This window comes from Phodopus roborovskii, unplaced genomic scaffold (assembly GCF_943737965.1).
Source record: "Phodopus roborovskii unplaced genomic scaffold, PHOROB, whole genome shotgun sequence".
Lineage (NCBI taxonomy): Eukaryota > Metazoa > Chordata > Mammalia > Rodentia > Cricetidae > Phodopus > Phodopus roborovskii.
In genome coordinates, this window is record NW_026126485.1 from 19,075,663 (window position 1) to 19,097,075 (window position 21,413).

Genomic DNA, 21,413 nt, shown 5'->3' on the forward strand with positions numbered 1-21,413 from the left:
TCTGAGGCCAGCCTGCTCTACATAGCAAGTTCCAGTCCAGCAGAGCTACAGTAACCCTGTCTGGGGGAGGGGGGTGAAGGGGAAGGGAAAGAAAGAAGGAGGGAGGGACAGAGGGAGAGAGAGACAGCAAAGACACCCAATATGATCTCAAGACCCTGCAAGTACACTCACATTCCCACACACACAGCCACATTCGCACTCCACATGTGTGCCCACATGTCTTGCCCCTTCACAACCCTTCGCAGCTGTGATTCCTCCATTCCTGTCCTTCGGCCCACCTCCATGGAAACACACTGAAGGACCTCCAGTGGCAAGCCCACAGTAAACATGCACTCAGCCACCAGACACCAATGGAGCCCTGTTAAGTGCCACTGATAAGTGGCAAATTGTAGCCTTCTTGAAACTAACTGCACTGCTGGAATAGGTAACATGAGCAAGGCATTCTGGGCCCCCAGCCCTGTGACCCAGAAGAGTATGCAGAGGTCAGAGTTGCAGGTGAGAGGACTTGGGGGCAGCAGAGAGAAAAGGCTGATTCAGAAAGATGAGGGGACTGAGCATCTTGGCTTCATCCTGAACAATAAATAGATGGGAGAGGATCTGAATCAGAGGCACTTCTGGGACAGATTAGACAAGATTGCCAGGAAGCCCCGGAGAAAGAGACAGGGGAGTAGAGGATATCAGGAGGACCATCTGCAGGGCCTGGGGGAAGGGCAGAGCTGGGTGTCAGTGGAAAGCTAGAGATAGGAGGAGGAGGCCAGGCCTTTGGTGAGAACACCTCTACCCAGCTCAAATCTGCAGTGCCCTTTAGATGTCCCAGAAGAACCCAGTTAGGGGCCTGGGGCTTGGGGGAGGGCTGGAAGGGAAGCACACTGGCCAGTAGTAAGGACTTGAAATAGGGAGTGGTGCCCATGTCTTTCTGCAAACCCAAGGGACACCTGCCCTTGAGCATGTCACTGGAAGAGAGTACAAGGACCAGGATAACCCCACACCTGAGCCTGCATCCTCTGCTGCTGCCCAACCTGGAGCATAGGGTGGAGGTCTGAGTAGAAAGAGAACTCCTCTTGGGAGTTCTGTGTGCTAACAGGACTCCATGCAGACCCAGGAAGAGCCTAAGACCCCTGACTTCTCCAGTCCCTCCCTCCTCCTTCATGTGTGCGCATGCTCAGCAGCTGCTAGATCCCTGCTTCTGCATGTGCCAGTTGGCCCTGCTCCAAACTGCCCCTTAAGAACCCCTGCCTCTGCATGTCCGGCCGAGCCCACATGTTACGATCCGCCCCATTGAAGGGATGGCTTGTTCTCTGGAGGGTTGAGGGGAAGGGTTGGGAATACTTCTTGGTCAGTGGTCCCATCCCCAGTGGAGCTGGGTGGCCAGGCAGGACCAGGCATCAGGTCAGCAGGGCATGGTGGGTGACTCTTAGCTAGGTCTGCAGGCTTATGAGTCTCTCAGAACAGGCTCACAATGGTTAGGCCCAACGGTGTACTAATGTAGGAGCCCAAGACTTATTCCCCATCCCAGAGGCCTCTTACTAGCCTCAGAAATTCTTCAAACTCCAGTCACTGCCTCTCAGCTTCCAAGCCAGAGCTAGCTCAAGGCATGGTTCCAATAAAGGAATGCCTCTGAGATGTAGGTTAAACATACAATTCACGGCCCAAAGACAAAGCATAGTGATGCGCCCTGAAATTCCCAGATCTTGAGAGTCTGAGACAAGAGGAGGATCTCAAATTCAACACCAGCCTGTTGCAATAAATAAATGATTCGTTGTGCAAATGAGGACACTGGAAAGGCCAGAAGGATGCTGTTGTCAAAGCCACTTATATAAGCACCTTTTGTCATTAGGCCTCACTCAGTCTTGCCTTGAGACCTGTATCTAGGACTCCTACAAATACTTAGACTGGGGTACCAGTAAGCCCCCTACTAGCCAGATACCCCTAGCTCTCCTGCCTCATGTTTGCTAATAATAGTGACCACGTGGTCCCCAGGCAGAAAATGTAAATGCTCTGTGGGCCAATCAGAGAGATTAGGAAACTGAAGTGCATGTAGCCAGACTCCAAGGGACAGCTATGAGAGGCCTGGGGAAACTAAAAAACTAGATTGGCGGGCAAAATCTGATTGTTTAAATTAGCAACTTTTCTATTTAAAAAAAAAAAAAAAAAAAAAAAAAAAACTCGGGCCCAACAAATTACTTTCATTGGCTGTATTGGGTCACTTTCCACCCCTCACCAGCCTCCCTGAAAGCCCCCTGGAGAATCTTGAGCCTTGCCCAGTTTCCAGCCAGCCTTTTCCCACTCAGAGCCTGGGTGGGAGGCCGCAGAGGCAGCGACTAGACTTGGGTTTGGAGGACAGGAAGGGTCCCCCTAGGGAAGTCCTGGGGCCAAGGATAGCTTCATCTCCCCATGCCAGCACTGGCCCCTTGGTGGGCCCCGGGCTGATCAGAGCTCACGCGCCCCGGGAGCTGAGACCTTCCTGCTTCCCGCAGGCCTGGTCCCGAGACACCACCCAGCCCCAGAAGCTGAGAAGCCATCCCTGAGAGGGGGGAAAAGGGCCCCTAATGCATCTTCTCCGACTCAGCGGGCAGCGAGGACTCACCCTGCAGCTGAACAGCCCCAGCTCCCTCCCGTCCTCCCCATTCCCGCTCGCCAAGGGGGTAAGAAAAGCCTTCCACTTCTCCCCATTGGCTCCAGCCGCTGCTCCTCTGGGCCGTGGGGTGAGGTCAGGGCGGGCAGGAGCGGGTGGGCAGCTCGGCAGGGCAGGGCAGGGCAGGGTGCCCGGTGAGTCCCAGGACAGATGCATTTCTGGCTCGAGCCTAACATGCCCTCGGAAACGCACTTGCCCCCTAGGCCTGCGTGTGCTGGCGCCCTTCCCCCACCCCGCCCGTGTCTGTGCTTCGTACTCTCGTGCTGGGTTCTGCAACTTGACCCGCTTGTGTCCTATCGTCTCAGTGCATTTGGTTGTTGGGAGAAATAAAAACCATCTCGATTTTTTTCCTGATTGGATGATTCGGATGTATTATTTTCTTTTCCGTGCTCTTTTGTTATTTCCTTCCCAACCCTGTTCCTTTCTCCTTCCCCTCCCCCCACCTTTTCCCCACTTGTGAGTGGGCCTGGCTGGGTGGGCTTGAGCTTTTGAGTTGATATCTCGTACTTCCCCACCCGCCCTCCCCTACTCCACTTTTTTTTAAGTTCCCCTCTGCTCTGTTGCATTAACAGTGCTTTCTCTCCTGTCCCTCCTTATTTGGGGTGTGGCTTGCTTTTTTTCCTATTGGTTGGCTTCTTGTAGGGGCCTCTGTGAGTGTTGACTACTCTAAGCTCCGCAGGGTGGGTGGATGGTCACCTTTCTTCCTCATCTCCTCAGAATAACTTCATCAACCTGAGCTTCCTCCGCCTCTTCCGTGCCGCCCGACTCATCAAACTCCTCCGGCAGGGTTACACCATCCGCATTCTCCTCTGGACCTTTGTGCAGTCCTTCAAGGTGAGCAGAAGCCGCTGTTCGGGCTGCTGGTTCAGGCCAGAGCCGACCCCTAGCTCTGGGCGAGATGAGGAAAGCAGGCTGAAAGTGGTTAGTGCACGACTCTGGCTAACGTCTGTGTCCAGTGTCTGCAGAACTCTGAGGGCCACGCCCAGACCCCAGCAGCCTGGGCACATGATCATTTGACCCAGTGCGGGCAGCTCTGGGCAGGCTGTCTGCATCCTTCCTCACTGCCTTCCTTCCCTCCAGGCCCTACCATATGTATGTCTGCTGATCGCCATGCTCTTCTTCATCTACGCCATCATCGGGATGCAGGTGATCCTGCACCCTTGGGTACCAGGGCTGCGGGAGGGGAGTCAGCCTCAGAGGGAGCCGCCCCAGTCGTCACCCTCCAACTCTCCAGGTGTTTGGCAACATCGGTATTGATGGAGAAGATGAGGACAGCGACGAGGATGAGTTCCAAATCACTGAGCACAATAACTTCCGGACCTTTTTCCAGGCGCTCATGCTTCTTTTCCGGTGAGGGGGCGTGGCCGTGTCTGTTTGGGTCGGGTTTGAGCCTGCCTTTATCCTGTGTGTTGTTCTTTACTCTCCTGGCTGAGGGTGTGGTCTCTCTGACTCTTACAGTTGGAGTGAACTTAAGTCTGCCCAGCTCTCCTCTTCCCACTAGCACTGTCTGTAGGGACCAGGATCTCGGCAGGGTAGAGCATAGAAGTAATCTTGTTGAATCCTCCTGACCAGCTTTTGGGGGGTGGGGGGAGTACTTGTGAGACACAAAGAATAACCTGTGTCCCACAAAGGAAAAGGATAACAAAACAAGGCAATTCTTTTTTTGAAAAACATGCAACAAGACCCAACTGGTCTAGCAAGCACATCAGACCCCAGGTAGCTTCTGCCTTTTATCCCTGACATAGGTAGTGACTACTCATCCCTTTGGTGGCCACTCTGCTTCACAAGCTGGTATGAGTAGCCAGTAGGTGCAGAGGGTTCTATCTAGGAAGATTAGGGAAACTTGAGCACTGGCTGGGCTAGCTACGTTCAATAGAAAAAAAATAGTTTCTCACAATTTCCCCCTTTGTTACACTTCTCCCCCCCCCCAAACTTAGCCAGCATGTATTGACCATTTGGATTCTAGTAACAGTAACCTATTGTTGTACTAAGCGATGGCTTAAACGGGTCAATCCCACCTTCCTACAGAAAGCTCCCTTTGCCAATTGATTGACTTGGCCCAGCTAGAATGTGAGATTTTTCACCCTAGATAGGAAATATTCTCTTGACCAGGAGTTTTGTCTTAACAGACATTTACTGCTTTGTCTTAGTTAGGGTTTCTATTGCTGTGATGAAACACCATGACTAGAGCAAATTGGGGAGGAAAGGGTTTATTTGGCTTACATTTCCACATCATAGTCCATTATCAGGAAATCAGGACAGGATCCTGGAGGCAGGAGCTGATGCAGAGGCCATGGAGGGGGGCTGCTTACTGACTTGCTTCCCATGGCTTGCTCAGCCTGCTTTCTTACAGAACCCAGGACCACCAGCCCAGGAGTGGCCCCATCCACAATAAGCTGGGTCCTCCCCCATCAAGTTACTAATTAAAAAATGCCTTGCAGCTGGATCTCATGGAGGCAGTTTTTCAGTGGAGGTTCTCTCCCTTCAGATAGCTGGAGTATGTGTCAGGTAGACATAAGATTGGCCAGCACAGCATCTGTGGCCTCTGATAAGGATGGGGCTGCTAAGAAGCACAAGGATGTTTTTGGATTTTAGCCAAGAATCTGTTTACTTTGGGGACTTTTTACCCTAAACTACCTAGACAGTTTCTACCTCATGTTCTTACCATCACCTGAAGAGATAACCCTAAAAGATGTTGTGAATTTGTGGCAATAGCCGATCTTGCTCCTGCCGGCTGAATTGGGGTAGCAAGTGTGGTAGTTTTGGGTAACCACTGAGGGCATCTCTGATCTCAACTGTCACATGTGGGAGGAAAGGAAGCCTTGACAGGTCCTTGGGAAGAGAGATGAGGGAGGAGCAAAAGCAAGAGGGATCTGCCTAGGCAGGGAACCAGGAGACATGAATATCCCTTATGACCTTTGGATAGGCTCACAAGAACATCCATCTACCAGGCTCCTCCTCAGTTTCCTTTGGCCTTCATGGCCTAACTCACAGTGATGAACTTAGGATCTATTTTCAGGCCACATGATAGCTGTTGGGGTGGTTAGAACCAGTGTGAGGTCCCTCCCAGGTGGCTGTAGAGAGAGAAAAAGAATTTTGAACTTTTAGTTTAAAGAAAGGAAGGAAAGAAGGAAGGAAGGGATAGGTCTATTTCTCTTGACTGCAATTAGTCCTTCAGTGAGCCAGAGTCGAAATCTTAAATCTGAGCAACTGAGTTGGGCGTAGTGGTGGCAAACACCCTTGATCCCAGCATGTGGGAGGCAGAGGCAGGTGAATCTGAGTTCCAGTCCAGCCTGGTCTACAAGGCAAGTTCCAGGATAGCCACGGCTACACAGAAACCCTGTCTCAAAAACAAACTGGAAAGATGGCTCAATGGTTAAGAACACTGGGCCTGGGTTCAGTTCCTAGCACCCATATGGCAGCTCACAGTTGCCTACAACGCCCGTTCCAGGAGATCTGACACACTCACACAGACATACATACAGGCAAAGCACCAATGCATAGAAAATAAAGTAAAAGTCATTTTAAACAATCGAAACAGCATTTGTTTGTTTGTTTGTTTGTTTGTTTGAAACAGGGTGTCACTATATAGGTCTGATCATCCTGAGCCTCACTCACTCTGTAGACCAGGCTGGCCTTGAACTCTCAGAGATTTACCTGCCTCCCAAGTACTGGGATTAAAGTGTGCACCACCATGCATAGCACAAAGTCAGGGTTGCCAGCCTCTTAGACTTTTGAGGAAACCAATCATTGGTCTTCTGTTACACTTTCTTGCTTGGCAGTTAAGATCATGCAGAAGGCCAAAATCACTGTCTTTGTTTTTGTTTTTCTCTATCAAGCTCATTTGAGGGTCTGGTCATCAGGGGTCACTACTCGGGCTTGGGAGAAACCCCTGGCTCCTTTAATAGTTGCCCCATCTATGTGAGGACAAGGCAAGGCTTAGGATGACATCACTGGAAGCACAGAAACTCTATCCTCTATGTTGACTCCTCTTTGTAGGCTTCACACTGGTTAGAACTCACCTGGTGGTCTCCGTGGCCTCTCTGAACAAGAGAATAAGTGACTCCCCATAGTTACAGGACATTTCTAGAGAAGCCCCTGGGTATGCTGGGATCTAATTGACCTTGGAGAGAAAGGAAAGAAATACCGTCTTTTTAATCCCTCTGCCTACACCAGTACAGACCTCCAAGTATGGTTATTGAACACTCAGGTCAGTTACAGCAGTCAGATATGTTAACTACTCTGTTTGCCTGAACAAAAACAAAACACTTTTACAAGAAACATGGATTAGACATACATGTTTGCCCTTTAAGCCAGTCCTTGTGATCATCAAGAGCGGACCAACAGCACCACTGCATCAGACATTTAACATCAGCGTATTGAATCTTGACCTTAGAAATGTTAATGTCATATGCGTAATCTCTAAGTCTCATCCTTTACAGACTTTGAATGACTTAGGCAGACTCCATAACATACATAGACTTCCTGGTTTTCTCTTTCACTCTGGAAACATCCAACCATCTTAATCTTCTTGCATAAACTGTTCTTAACTAAAGTTATTTCCATCTTCGCATCCCTCTAACATTTTCCTTTACTTACCAGGTTTTTCATAATAATAACATTAACAAATAAATTTACTACCTGTGTGAGAACAGTTTTTTCCCTGTGGGTCCTAAGGTACTAATGACCAACCAAAGTTCCATTTCACCGAGGTCCCCCCCCCCCGGGGGGGGGGCATGGCTGAGGGTTCTGAAGGAGGGTGGGTTACCTGAGGCCACTGCAGTCCACACTCAGCACGGACAATGGTGTCCCCGAAGCTGCAAGGTGCAGCCCTCCTGCCCTGTCTTCCCCGCCCTTATACTCTAGCTCCTCCCCCAAGAGGGCAGAGCTGCACACAGCTTTGGCTGCGGGAGGGGCTGGATGCTCAGGCTCCAGTGGCCCCGCCCACACCCCCTCCTCCAGCTGTGATAATCTTTTTGAAGATTAGAAGGTACACATGCACCTCTGCATATGTATGCACACCACATGCATGCAAGAGCCCTCAGAAGTCAGGTGTCAGGGCCCTCAGAACTGGAGACACTGTAAGCTGCCATTTGGGTACCGGGAACAAACTCTGGGTTTTTTTGTTGTTGTTATTGTTTTTGTTTGGTTGGTTGGTTGGTTGCTTGTTTTTTGTTTGTTTGTTTTGTTTTTTGGGGTTTTTTTGGTTTTTGGTTTTTTTTTGAGGTAATAACATCACATCATTCCCCCTTTCCCTCCAAACCTACCCCACACCCTTTCATACTCTCTTTTAAATGTATGGCCTCAGCCGGATGCTGTGGCAAACACCTTTAATCCCAGCACTTGGGAGGCAGAGACAGACACATTTTTGTGGGTTTGAGGCCAGCCTGGTCTACAAAGTTCCAGGATAGCCAGAACTGTTACACAGAGAAACCCAGTCTCAAAAAAGTAAAAAAAAAAAGTATGGCCTCTTTCTTCATTAATTGTTCTCTACATACATATTTTCCTAAATCTATAAGTACAACCTGCTCAGTCTGTGCAGTGTTACCCGTGTGTCTCAGGCTGACCATTTGGCATTGGATAACCACTTGCTGTGCCCTGGGGAAGGTGATTTCTCCTGCTCTCAGCACTCCTTGGTGGCCTGTAGTTCTTTGTGCAGGGTAGAAGCCTTATGGGCTCCCTCCCACCTGACCATCCACGGGAGCCTGTCCATCTCTGCAGCCACTGTGATGCTCTTCCTTGAGCGGGCACAGCTGGTCTTATGAAGGTGGCAGTTGTGCCTTAGAGGAGCGTGCCGAACAACACCACCTTCACAGAAGAAAGCTCAATCTAAACTATACACATAGGATAATGTAAAAAAAATAATAACATTATAGCCCTGGGGGTGCCCACCTTTAATCCCAACACTCCAGGAGGCAGAGGCAGGTGGATCCCTGTGAGTTCAAGGCCAGCCAGGTTTATATAGCAAATTCCCAGACAGCCAGGTCTACATAGTGAGAAAAGATAGTCTTGGGAAAAAAATAACATTACCGTGTAGACACTGATAACAGGATTTATAAGCTCCCAGGCAAGTCTGACAGACCACAAGACACTCAGGTATTGTTTTCTAGCTCACACATCCGGAGAATGACCTAACAGAACCACGCTTGAGGCTTTGAATGACAGAGGCACAGTAAAACACCATCAAACTGATGTTTGTAAGTCACTTAGCTAAGAAAGCCTTAGGGGAAAATGACACTGAAACTATTGTGAAGTTTGGTTTTTAGCCAGCAGGTCCTCTCTTCCTGTTTGGTTTGTTTGTTTCCCATTCCTGTTCTCTCAACACTCACCCCTAAGGAGGAGATGTCTCAAATCTAGGTTGAGAGTTCCTTGGAGCCCCTTAGGGTCCAAGCCCTTGCTCCCTCTCAACCTCAAGTGTCCTGAGCACCAGCTGTAGAGTGAGGCTCTCCTGGGCCTGGGCCTGCTTTGCTGAGGAACTCTCCTTCTCAGAGCCTTTCCAGCCAGGTTTACCAGAGACCCAGGAGCTGCCACAACACAGCAGGGGACATCTTCCAGGGGAGAGAGTCTAAATACCCTGCCAGATGGGCTTGAAATTCAAGACAAGCCCCCACATTGTTAGAAACAAAGAATAACCTCCATGTTCCCTGGAGGGAAACACCAACAAAACAATTCTTTTTGTAAAATGTACAGGTCGAAACCCAAACCAGCCAGCAAGCACACAAGACTAAAATGGCCTTGCCTTTGTCCCTGATGTAGGTGGTAACTGTTGTCTCATCCCTTTGGTGGGAGTTTGATTCATAATCTAGTATGATTGGCTAATTGGCACAAAGGGGATGTTGCAAAGTCAACTACTTTTGATTTAAAAGGGGGAGGGGGTTGTTTACACTCGTGAGGGTACTGAAGCCTATAGAGTCAGATATTTGGGTTTTTGTTGTTTTTTAAGTTTGTGCTGGATGGAAAGGGGTGCAAACCTTCCCTGTTGATGTTTGGTTCTTAATCCTGGCTGAGTCAACAAAAGCTGACTGAGTAGTTAATGTGTCTCATATGATAGTGCAAGCTAGGGTAGAAGCAAGAATGTGGCAAAGGGAAATGAAAAAACTGTCCTGTAGGAGGGCACAGTCTCTTGAGGAAGACAATTGGCAACTAAGTATTGTGAAGGGGAAAGAGGATTAAAAAATTCAGAGGGGGTGGCGCATGCCTTTAATACCAGCAGAGGCAGGTGGATCTCCGTGAGTGTGAGGCCAGTCTGGTCTACACAGTGAGTTCCAGGACAGCCAGGGCTACACAGAGACACCCTGTCTTGGAAATAACAACAACAACAATAATAGTTCAGAGGAGTGGAAAGCAGGGCAGGTGTACCAGTGTCTCCAGTGCCAGCACACAGGAAGAAGAGACAGGAGGACAGAGCGTGTGAGGCCAGCCTAGGCCACCTAGTGAGACCCTGGGAGAGACAGAAATACCCTGGGAAGGACATCTAAGCAACAGAACAAAACAAAAAACAGTGCAGTGCCCTGAGGCAGGAGCGAGGCTGGCCAGCAACCTGGAGACAAAGCACTAAGATATGGGCGTATGGAGACAGGAAAGTTTTTGAGTCACACAGATGCTCCCAAACGGCCACCATCAAGCTCCACCCCAGCCCCGTCGTTCCAGGGCTCTCCTTTTCATTTTTCTTACATTTATGAAATTTCATTGTGTGGAGGTGTGGTGCATCTGCCACACAACAGGTGGAGATAGGACTTGTGGTCATCAGTTCTCCCCCCTTTACCCTGTGAGTTCCAGGGATCAAACCCTGGTGCTCGGGCCTTGTGGCAAGAACCTGTGCTTACTGAGCCACCTCCTTGACCCCTTCCTGTGGACTTTTAAGGCACACCCAGGGTTGAGCATAGCCCTCCGGGCACTTAGGAAAGGGATGGTCCCCTGGGACTTGGGCCCATGCCTGGCCCAGGTCACAGGTCACTGATGCCTGCTATCCTCAGGAGTGCCACAGGGGAAGCGTGGCACAACATCATGCTCTCCTGCCTCAGCGGGAAGCCGTGTGATAAGAACTCCGGCATCCTCACAGCCGACTGTGGCAACGAGTTCGCATACTTCTACTTCGTCTCTTTCATCTTCCTTTGCTCATTTCTGGTGAGTTTGCACACATGGAGGGCCATGTTCTTACTCCCGGCACTGACTTGGGTAAATGAACCTCCGTATGAACCTTGCTCCCTCCCTGCTACTGACAATTCGTCTCCACAGGGTGACATCTGGGCGGGTGGCTGCCGGTCTAAGCACTGTAAGATGCTAAGGAGTACCCTGGCTCCCTTAGTCTGAGCCACTAGCAGACACTCCCTCCTGCAGAGGCCCAGGGCCTCCCCAGTTCAAACTGGACCCCAGCGAGAGCCTAAATGTAGCTCTGGTGGGTGGATTTGAACCACAGCAGGCTCACACAGCGCCCCACCTCTGACTGTGCCAGCTCTCAGGCTTTGCCTCTGTGTGTGTCAATCTACCTCTCTCCCCTTTGCCACTGGCTGGAGTGGCTATCTTTCTTTCGTGTCTGTGCCATTTGTGTTTGCACTCTTCCCCACCTGGCCTGTCCCTTTCCCTTGCGTCTCTGTGTCCTCACCCATTCCCCTATGGTCTCCTCTCTACTCCTGTTGCCCCCCTTGGCCCCCAGATGCTGAATCTCTTTGTTGCTGTCATAATGGACAACTTCGAGTACCTCACCCGAGACTCCTCCATCCTGGGCCCCCACCACCTGGATGAGTACGTGCGTGTCTGGGCCGAGTATGACCCTGCTGCCTGGTAAGGAGGCATCTCAAATCTTCCAGCTGTGTGGTCCACCTCCTCCTGAAACTGGGACAGGAACTAAGTCAGGTCTCAGGTGTGGGACACTGGATCCTAGGGTTTTAGCAGGAATTTCATGAGTCCAGGCTGGAAATCATGACTTTCACACTTTCAGGTTGAACACATGCCACCCCTTGTCCAAGCCCCAGCCTTTCTAAGTGAAAGTGCTCAACTATGGGCTTTTTCAAGATTCCCTGGTCCCCACAAGTCTTCAGGTCTCTTATGATGAGGCCTCCGGGTGGAAGCCTACATTAAGGACATCTGGCCTCCATTCACCTTGGAGTACAAAGGTAGCCCTGGCCCATGTTGGCACATGTCCCAGGATCAGAGTGGCGTAATTCAGTTCAAATTTTAGAGTAGGCTGGACACTGTGGCACATGTAGGTAATCCAACACTCAAAAGGCTGAGGCAGGAGAATCAGTACAGGGCCAGCCTGGGCTACAAATGTGTTGTTTCAAAAACAAATCAAAATAAACCAGGCATGGTGGCACACACCTTTAACCCAAGAAAAAAAGGAGGCAGAGGCAGACGGACCCCAAGGCCAGCCTGGTCTACAGAGAGAGTTTCAGGACAGCCAAGGCTGTTACACAGAGAAAGCCTGTTTCAAAAACCAAACAAACAAGCAAAACCCTAACAGTAGTAATAATAATACTTACAAAAGAGCAAAAGAGCCAGGCATGGTGGGCCACACTTATATTCCCAGCTTTTAGGAGACTGAGGCAGGAGGATCCGGAGTTGCAGGTCCATTACCCTACTTCAAAATAAAATTTTAAGGCTAGCAAGATGGCTCAATGTGGAAAGGCACTTGCTGCCTAGTCTGACCACCTAAGTTCAATTCCCAAAACCCACCCACATATGGTGAGAAGCAAGTCCCACAAGTTCTCTCACCTACACCAACACACATATGCCCACACAGGGCTGGAGAGATGGCTCAGAGGTGAAGAGCACTGGCTTCTCTTCCAGAGGACCCAGGTTCAATTCCCAGCACTCATATGGTAGCTCACCTCTGTCTATAACTTCAGCTCCAGAGGATCTGACACCCTTGCACAGACAAACATGTGAGCAAAACATCAATGCACATGAAATAAAAATAAGTAAATTTTAAAAAAAATCATGAGCTGCTTTTGCTAAGGACCCGGGTTCAGTTCTCAGCCTGGTCTATATAGTGAGTTTCAGGACAGACCACATGACGAGAAAAAAGCCGGAAGGTAAATAAATAAACCTTTTTAAAAATAAAAATTTAAAAATAGAGTCACAGAGGTGGCTCAGTGGACAAGGGCATTAGCTGCCCTTGCAGAGGACCTAGGTTTAGTTCCCAGAACCCACATGGTGGCTCACAAATGTCTAACTCCAGGTCCAGGGGAGTTTATGCCCTCTTCTGGCCTCTATGGGCACCCACACACAGATACATAAGTAAATAATAAATATTTTTTATTAAAATAAAAACTGTCAAGGTCTGAGAATGTGTCTGGGTGGTAGACTTTTGCCTAGCATATTTGAGATCCTTACTTCCATCTCCCACACCTTGAAAAATAAAATAGAGTAGATCACACAGGAAAGTGGGGGGGGGGGCTTGCATCCTATTGATGATAGCAAGGTTGAGTTTCCCTGGCTCACAGTGAGGACCAGCACACCCTCTGCTAACAAACAGATGGCAGAGCATCTTAGACTACATGGAGTGTCCCGAGGCACCTCAGAGGCCTCTAGTTCATTCTAGGCACAGGACTAAAGGAGCATTGCTTGGGGCCCCTTAATGGTCTGCTTTGCTTCATCTGGCCTCAGCCCTGATGGATAGACCTACAAGGAAATGTAGAGAGCTGTCTGTCTCTGCCATGGCCACAGCAGCCCCAGACAAGCCCTCCTTGAGTTGGAGAGACTGGGGCAAGGCATGTGGCTGGAGCTGGCTTGAGGGCCCTTTTTAACTCTTCCTTTTTGATTTTAGGTCACTACACTGGGATGCTGTCCCCTCCGCTAGGCCACACATCCACCTACTCCAGTGTAGCCCATGTAGATGGCAAAGGAAACAGATGTAGAGGACTCCCGGGTGGAGAGGCCACAGCCTAGAACCTCCAGCATACCCATCACAGTGTCTCCCTGAGGGCGGGGGTGCACACATATCTGTACATGCAGATAGGGTTGCATCACACGGTTTACTGGTCCCAGGTTCCCACTCCTTCATGTCAGGAGGCCTGAGCCTCATCATCTGCCTGCCCCCTCCATGTACTTGGGGAGCCCTTTTCATGGTGGCCAACCCCAGACTCCACTAACCCTCTCTTCTCCTTTCAGCGGCCGCATTCACTATAAGGACATGTACAGTTTATTGCGAGTAATATCGCCCCCTCTCGGCTTAGGCAAGAAATGTCCTCATAGGGTTGCTTGCAAGGTTTGATTTCCACTAAAACCTGCTAGCATCGATTGAATGAGTGTGGCTTGGGGTCTTCCATATATATATTTCATATATATATATATTTCTCTAAAACAGAGCCATCTCTCTCTCTTGCATTACACTAGCAAACTCTTAGCCTCCAGAATGCGGCCATGCAGACCCCACGAAGCATGGGACATACCTCTGTTCCCTCCGAACATCTGTGCTTGCTCTTAGCTGAAGCTGCCCATCCCGTGGTCTCAATGACACCCCAAAATCAGACGCATCCCTTGGGGAAGTTGTAATTTTGCATTTCCCTATCCCCACTCTCTCCTCCACCACTTCCTGCCTCCTGAAGCCTCCAGCCCCCCTTCCCACCCCCATGCCCTGTCCAGCTCCTCTTCCTCACCCAGGCCCCCTCAGAGACCAGCCTCAGCCAAGCCAGAGTATTCGGCCCCTCGAATGGTAAAGCCCTCCAGCTCCGAAACACCTGAGCCACAGCCTGGAGCCCAAGTGGAATCTGACTGTTTCTCTTTTCTCTCTCTCTCTGCCTGCTTGTAAGCAGTGAAATAATCATTTTTAATTACCTTTTCTTCCATTTTTTTCTCCTCTTTTCCATTTATTTGAAACATCTATTTTATCGTTCTCTGCCTCTTTCTCTATTTTTTCCGGCTCGTGTGGTTTTTTCTTTTTTTGTTGTTTTTTGTTTTTTCTTTTTTTCTTTTTCTGTTTCTTCTCCGCCTCTACCCCCGCCCTTTTGGTTCTCTGCCCCACCCACCCCCTCCTGTTTTTTGTTTTTTGGTGCTGCCAGGGGTCGCATGCCTTACCCGGACATGTATCAGATGCTGAGACACATGTCCCCACCCCTGGGTCTGGGGAAGAAGTGCCCGGCCAGAGTGGCTTACAAGGTAGTCTATCTTTGCCAACACCAATGTCCCAGAGCTGGGGACTTTCCGTGGTGACCACAACACCCAGCGAGTCTTCTGCCGACATCTCTTCTTTTTTCTTTTTTCTTTTCTCGAGTTACTGAGTCGTGAGCGTCCCTTGGCTCTCAGCAGCGCACTGTGTCCTTTCTGATGAGTGTCTAAGTGTCCTGAGACTCCGTTATGGCCAGCAAGCCACGGGGAGGGGGAGGGGCTGCTCTAATCCCCAGCACCCAAATGACCCCCTGGGGAGCCAAATTGTATGTCTCTACACTTCCAGAAACACATACCCTCAGGCCCAGGCCAGACTGTTTTGTGCCTTGAGCCCTTAACCCCTGGCCTCCCCACACACATCTGAAGCTGACCTCTGACTTAGGGCCCTGGAGATCTGACACCTCCCACAGCTGAGCCCCCCCAACCCTCCCCTTGCCCTGGAGATGTTGCCCCAGTGCCTGAACCATGCCACCCATCTACCCAAGATGCCCCAACATGCCTCTCCACTCCATTGTTTCAGAGCAAGCAGGAGGGCTGCCGCTGCCCCCACCCCGAACGTGGTGCACCGATCAGGCCTTGCACGCTGCCTTGGAGGGGTCTGGGGATGGGTGGGGGGTGTATGCCAGCTGAGGGAGTGAGGAGACTGCTGCTCCTCTAAACTTCTGTCCTGGAATCTCCCCCCAGCCCTGGAGGACATCTGCACCCTCAGTTCATCCTCAAGGTGGCCAGGGATGACCTTCAAACCCCATGCCCCAGAAGTGACTCGTGTGCCCATCTTCCCATCCATCTTGGTCTTCCTCTCCTTTTAGAACTATCCCAAGCCCTATCCCTCCCAGACAGATTTAAGTCTCTTCCCACAAGTGTCCCTCTTATCCCTCCCCAGCCTGATGTCTGTATAGCCACCCTGACTCCCTAAGGCACCCTTGTGCACATTTAAAATAGCATGTTTTCCACAGGACACTTTGACTGCTGGGAAATTGTGTTAACTTTCCCCACTATGCAAGCAAAAGCTGAGGTCATATTTAGCACAGTACAGTGCACACCTGACCTACTGGACACAGTGCCCTCATCTGTGTTTATTTACCGCCTCCCTCCCTGCCCCACCCCAGCATCCCACTTCCTACCCCATTGATTTACCTCCCTACTGTCTCCGTGAATCCCCTGGTGATTCCCTGACTTCCCTTTAACGCCCTCTCAAGTCCATGGCACATCAAAGCCCAATGTCCCCCTGCCCAAGCCACTGAGAAGGCAGAACCCCTGCCTGGGACACAAAATTCCTTCCTTGGGCCTCAGGAATGACCCCTTGCCCCTTCTCCCTGCTACTGCACAGACAGCCATGATCAGGCGAGCCCCAACAGTCACTTCCCACGGAGCTATGAATGAGTCTCGAGATTCCGTCTGCATGTGCCCGTTTGTACCGCTCTGTGTAGGCCTCGCTGCATGTCCACAAGGGGCCTGCGTGGGGAGGTGCCTGCCGCTTCTGAGGATGGAATGCTGCGGCTGGGTGCCCATCATCTGCCCATTCAGGGCCGAGCAGGGGGTGGGGGCGGGGAGCGGCGGCTGTGGCCGTGGACCCCACCGCGAGGCTGCTGCACGCACACATCTGCCTTCTGCTCTTTCTTTGGGTGGAAGTGAAAGGGCGTCCTTGAGAAGAACTCTGGTGCAGGGCAAGAATCTGGGTCACCAGCTCTGGACCCCTAGACCTCAGGTCCCGAAAGTGGGATTTAAAACAGAAAAACAGCAGGCCCTGGCAATCCAGCTGCTCAGGAAGCCAAGGTTAACACCTTGCTAAAGTAAGGGGGAGGAGGCGCGGTGGAGGGGTGGGTGGAGTCCGCTGTGTGGAAAGCCCTGGATTCTTTTGTTGCTCTACGCTGGGAAGAGATTGAGGGATATGAGAAATTCTGCTCTGGCATAGGTGACCACAGGAGGAATTGCCCCAGCCTCAGAGTTTTTCCTGGGGTTCCCTGGGTTGGGTGGATTTGACTTGCAAGATGCTGGTAGGGCCCAAGAATGACTGCCCTCACCTGGGGTTTCCTGTAGAGACTCCTACGGATGGATCTGCCTGTAGCGGATGACAACACAGTTCACTTCAACTCCACCCTCATGGCTTTGATCCGAACGGCCCTGGACATCAAGATAGCTAAGGGTAAGCAAATTGTAGACTTAGGGTTGGGGTAGATTGGGCCTTGGACTGAAAGCTGGGGTAGCCAGTGATCCCCGCTCCTGGTGGATTGTCTTCATTCATACATCCGTATAAACCTTTACCCTCCAACCAAAAGGATACGGCCCCTTCCTTACAAAGGAGAGTCCCCCCGACCCCCACACTGAGTTGTATGGACTCATAGGGGAAAGGAGCCCTGGGCTGAGAGCAACATGTGAGCAGAAGCCCCAGGGGTAGGAGTGAGTGGAGCAGGGAGTAGGAACCACACAGGGTCTGCTGAGCTGATGTGGCTTTGAATAAGGAGACACCCCCAGATCCAGAGAGAAGAGGCACAGGGAATAATGTCTCCAGTCGATGGAGACAGTGGGAAGAGGTAGGTTGAGGGCCTGTGTTAATCTGACTTTCCATACTGTCATGAACTAGCTGAGGCTCACAAAGAAAAGGCAGGCTGGCCAGATGGTTCTGGAAGTAAAGGCATTTGCCACCAAGCCTGATTAACCTGAGTTCAGTTGCTAAATTGAATTGTTCTGTCCCTTCCATAAGTGCACTGTGGCATACACAGCCTGCCCCCCCACACACACACACACTCATGCACACTCGAGTAAAAGTCATTTTAAGAAATCTCCAAGAGTTCTGATGGCTCTCCTGAGACACTGTCATCAAAGTTTTCAGCCCAGAGAGCTCATGTAACACCAGAGCCACCTCCTCTCTAGGCTCTGCAGTCTTTCCCTCTGAAACAGAATCGTATTTATTTGGGGTTTCCAGAAGAGAGTGGAGAGAGGAGGAGACAGAGTGGGCAGCTGAGGAAAGTTAGATTCCTCAACTCCAACTTCAGTTCACCCACAACCTCTATCCTTTCTTAATTATGTCTTATTTTCTGACATCTTTCCCTCTCTTTTTTATTTTCTTAATTAACTTATTTTTATTCCTTGAGACAATTTCTCTGTGTAGCCATAGCTGTCCTGGAACTCACTCTTTAACGAGGTGACCTCAAACTCATAGAAATCCACCTGCCTCTGCCTCTGGGGCACTGGGAGTGGTACTTGGCTCCCTGTCTTTTTTTTTAATGTAGCAATTTCATCATTTATTCTATTTGATGCTCTTTATCACCAGCTGGGCATCAAGCCCAGCCCTCATCTCTTTTCTGTTGCTGGTACTTCTTAGTGCTGACAAAAAAAAATTTAGGGACACAAACCAAACCAGGTGGTGGCAGCATGCACCTTTAATCCCAGCAGGCAGATCTCTGAGTTCAAGGCCAGACTGGCCTGCAGAGTTCCAGGACAGCCATGCCTGCACAGATAAACCCTGTCTCAAAATAAAAAAAAAAAGGAGGAAGAAGAATAATTTTAGGATTACAAAAAGCTCCCATTGCTAGAGCTGAATTCGCAAATTAATAAAAACCAGCTAGGGTACCAAGTGATCATTTGTTTCCAAATAGTTTCTTCTCCTTTGAATTTGTGTTTCACATTTTAGTGTCTGCTTATTTGGTTTTGAGACAGGGATTACCTTGAACTTGCTCAGTAGCTGAGGATGCCCTGGACCGCTTGGTCCTTGCCTCTGCTTCCCACATGTTGTGATCACAGGTGTGCACCACCACACCTGGGTTATGAAGTTCTGAAGACAAAAGAACCATGTGGTTCTTGGTCATCAAGTAAGTGTGCATAACCACTGAGCCATTTCTCTGCTTTTTGTTTCTTCTAGAAATTTCCAACATTTTATAGTAACTGGTAGAATTTTTCTTTTCTTTTTCTTTTCATTGTTTTTCTTTGTTTTGTTTTGTATAGCCTTAGCTGTCCCAGAACTCACTCTGTAGACTAGGTTGGCTTGAACCCACAGAGATCCTCCTGCCTCCCAGGTGCTGGGATTTTTTTTTTTTTGCCAGGTTCTTACTCTTCAGCCCCAGGCTAGCTTAAATTCATAGAGATCTGACTGCTTCCTGAGTGCCAGCATTAAAGACATGGTCACCATGTCCAGCTGGATTTATTTTGAATCAGGTTTTTATTGTGTTTGGTTGATTGTGACTGGGTCTGGCTATGTACCTCTGGCTGTTTTGGAACTCATCATCTCTGTGGCCACAGTCTGAAGTCTGAACTCAGCTCACAGAGCTCCACCTGCCTCAGCCTCTGAATGCTGGGATTAAAGACGTGGCCACCATGCCCTGCTGATACTGGTGTCCTTTGATGGAAGTGGTGTCCTGTAGTTAGTGTCTAAGGTTAGCTCTCCCACTGTGTCTTGGGTTTATCCTGCATACTGACAGGAATATGAAGGGCAACACTGGGTGATCACCTCTGAGGTGATTCACAAGCAATGCTAGAAGATTCCTTCCAAGCCGGGAATGCATGCATTATCTTGGACCAGCAAAGGCTCTGCCCTGTGATGCAGATGCTCAGGAAGCTCCTTACTTGGACACAGTGGTCTTGTGCTGCCCCTGTTGCTGTGGACAGACCCAGCAGGAGGAACTTGGGAGAGAAGGCTGTAACTTAGTTCACAGTTTCAGAGGGATGCTGTTCAGCATGGCAGGGAGACACAGCCACAGGAGCACGAGACTGGCTGATCACATGCATCCACACCCAGGAAGCTGAGGAGTAGAGGAAATGGGACTCACCCCCAGAAACCCACCTTCCCAAACAGCACACCAGCTGGTTACGATTGTTGGAACGCATGGGGGATGTTTCACATCCACAGCTGAGAACAAGCAACAACCCGATCAGGACAGGATGGGTGGTGGCACACACCTTTATTTTATTTTTTAAAGATTCATTTATTTATTTATTATGTACACAGCATTCTGCCTGCATTCATGCTTACAGGCCAGAAGAGGGTACCAGATCTCATTATAGATCATTATAGACGGCTGTGAACCATCATGTAGTTGCTGGGAATTGAACTCTGTGAGTTCAAGCCCTGTCTCATAAAAACAAAACAAAAAGCACCAATGGGTAGGGCTGGGGAGAGATGGTCCAGACTTTTAGAGCCCTGGCTCTTCAGGCCAGTTTCAGTTCCCAGCACTCACACGGTGACTCACAGCTCTCTATAACCCACCTCAGGGAATCCAATGTCCTCTTCTGGCCTCTGTGTACACCAACCACACGTAGTGCACAGACATACGCATATGTTTGTGCGTTCACTCTGAGTGCCTGAGAACTGAGCTGACAGGGTGCCTCCCATGTGGATGTGTGAGGGGGAAGGCATCCACAGACACCCTCAGGCTTGAGGCCTGAGCTGCCAAAGGATGGGCAGGAAGGGCAGGGGCACAGCAAGAGCAGGCACTGGAAAGGGAACTTAAGACTTTCTGAGGCAGTAAGTGGAAGCCCACAGGCCTCAAGTCTGTTATTCCAGCTCCTTGGCAGGCTGAGGCAGGAGGATCACAAGTCCAGGACTAGCCTAGGCTACAGGATAGCCTTGATCAACTTGGTCAGTTGAGTGAAACTCTGAAAATAAGAGAACTGGGCAGAGTTCAGTGATAGAGAGCTCCCAGCAAGTTTAAGACCCTGAGTTCCATCCTTAGGGAATGACAAAAAATGAATACCTTTCCCCTAGACACAAGCCCAAGGTTCCCTCCATCACTTCAGGAAACTAAGAAAAGGTGGCTAAGGAGAAGGCCAGAAACTCAAACAAAATAGCCAGATGATGGTGGCAAACACCTTTAATCCCAGCGCTCAGAAGGCACAGGCAGGTGGATCTCTGTCAGTCAGAGCGAGTTCCAGGATAGCCAGAGATACATCAGGAAACCCTGTCTTGAAGGATTGTTACCTTTGATTAGTAGCAAAATCAATGTACAATAATTACAAGACAGAATAAGAGATCCAGGCCATGTTACCAGCAATGACCTACTTCAGAGAATATAATGGGCATCAAACATTCCATATGGAGTTTGTTTTCTTCATGGCAAAAACTGGTCTATTGGATAAGAAACTGCGTAAGAAATGTAAGAAATGATAGAAACAGCTGGCAGCCTGAACAGTCACCCAGAGTTACTCTGGAATGTTGGGGTATCCATCTTTGACCTACAGGCTTGAAATATCTGACAGACCTTTTTTTAGAAGCAGGAAATTTTGAAGGACTTTCCTAGCCTGTCTTGGCGAGGTTTGGCAGTTACTTTTCTTTGTATCCTGCTTGTCCAGAATGGCCAGTGTATTTACTATCAGCAGTTGAGGCAAGGGCAGTTTCTTACCCAATAGGCCAGTTTTGTCATGAAGAAAACAAACACCATATGGAGTTTCTTTGATGCCCATCATCTCCTCTAAAGTAGATTTTGCTGCCAGGAGCAGACCTGGCTCATGTCACACAAAAATAATCTAGGTTATTAAAACATTTTAAATGACATATTCTGTAGGTCTTTGAGTGTTAAAGACCAACTATCTATCTGAAACATACCTCAGTACACCTAGGAAACCTAACTAGAATGACTATAGGTTTGACAAATATGGGTGACTATTAATCTGTAATTTTCCTATCCTGTACAGCTTTTAAGTCCTAAAACTTCATGTTGTGTAAATAAACAACCTG

At 49.6% G+C, this 21,413-nt stretch overlaps 1 protein-coding gene across 3 annotated transcripts in view; it reads left to right on the top strand.

Annotated features, from left to right (window-relative positions):
- LOC127229890 (voltage-dependent P/Q-type calcium channel subunit alpha-1A) overlaps nucleotides 1-21,413 on the top strand; it is a 164,928-nt gene that overhangs the window by 128,687 nt on the left and 14,828 nt on the right. For all 3 annotated transcript variants that reach the window (XM_051194965.1, XM_051194964.1, XM_051194966.1), the window contains exons 31-37: nucleotides 3,353-3,469; nucleotides 3,716-3,781; nucleotides 3,870-3,985; nucleotides 10,612-10,762; nucleotides 11,292-11,419; nucleotides 14,638-14,734; nucleotides 16,784-16,889. In XM_051194965.1, the coding sequence (XP_051050922.1) occupies nucleotides 3,353-3,469; nucleotides 3,716-3,781; nucleotides 3,870-3,985; nucleotides 10,612-10,762; nucleotides 11,292-11,419; nucleotides 14,638-14,734; nucleotides 16,784-16,889 (781 nt within the window). The remainder of the gene's footprint in view (nucleotides 1-3,352; nucleotides 3,470-3,715; nucleotides 3,782-3,869; nucleotides 3,986-10,611; nucleotides 10,763-11,291; nucleotides 11,420-14,637; nucleotides 14,735-16,783; nucleotides 16,890-21,413) is intronic.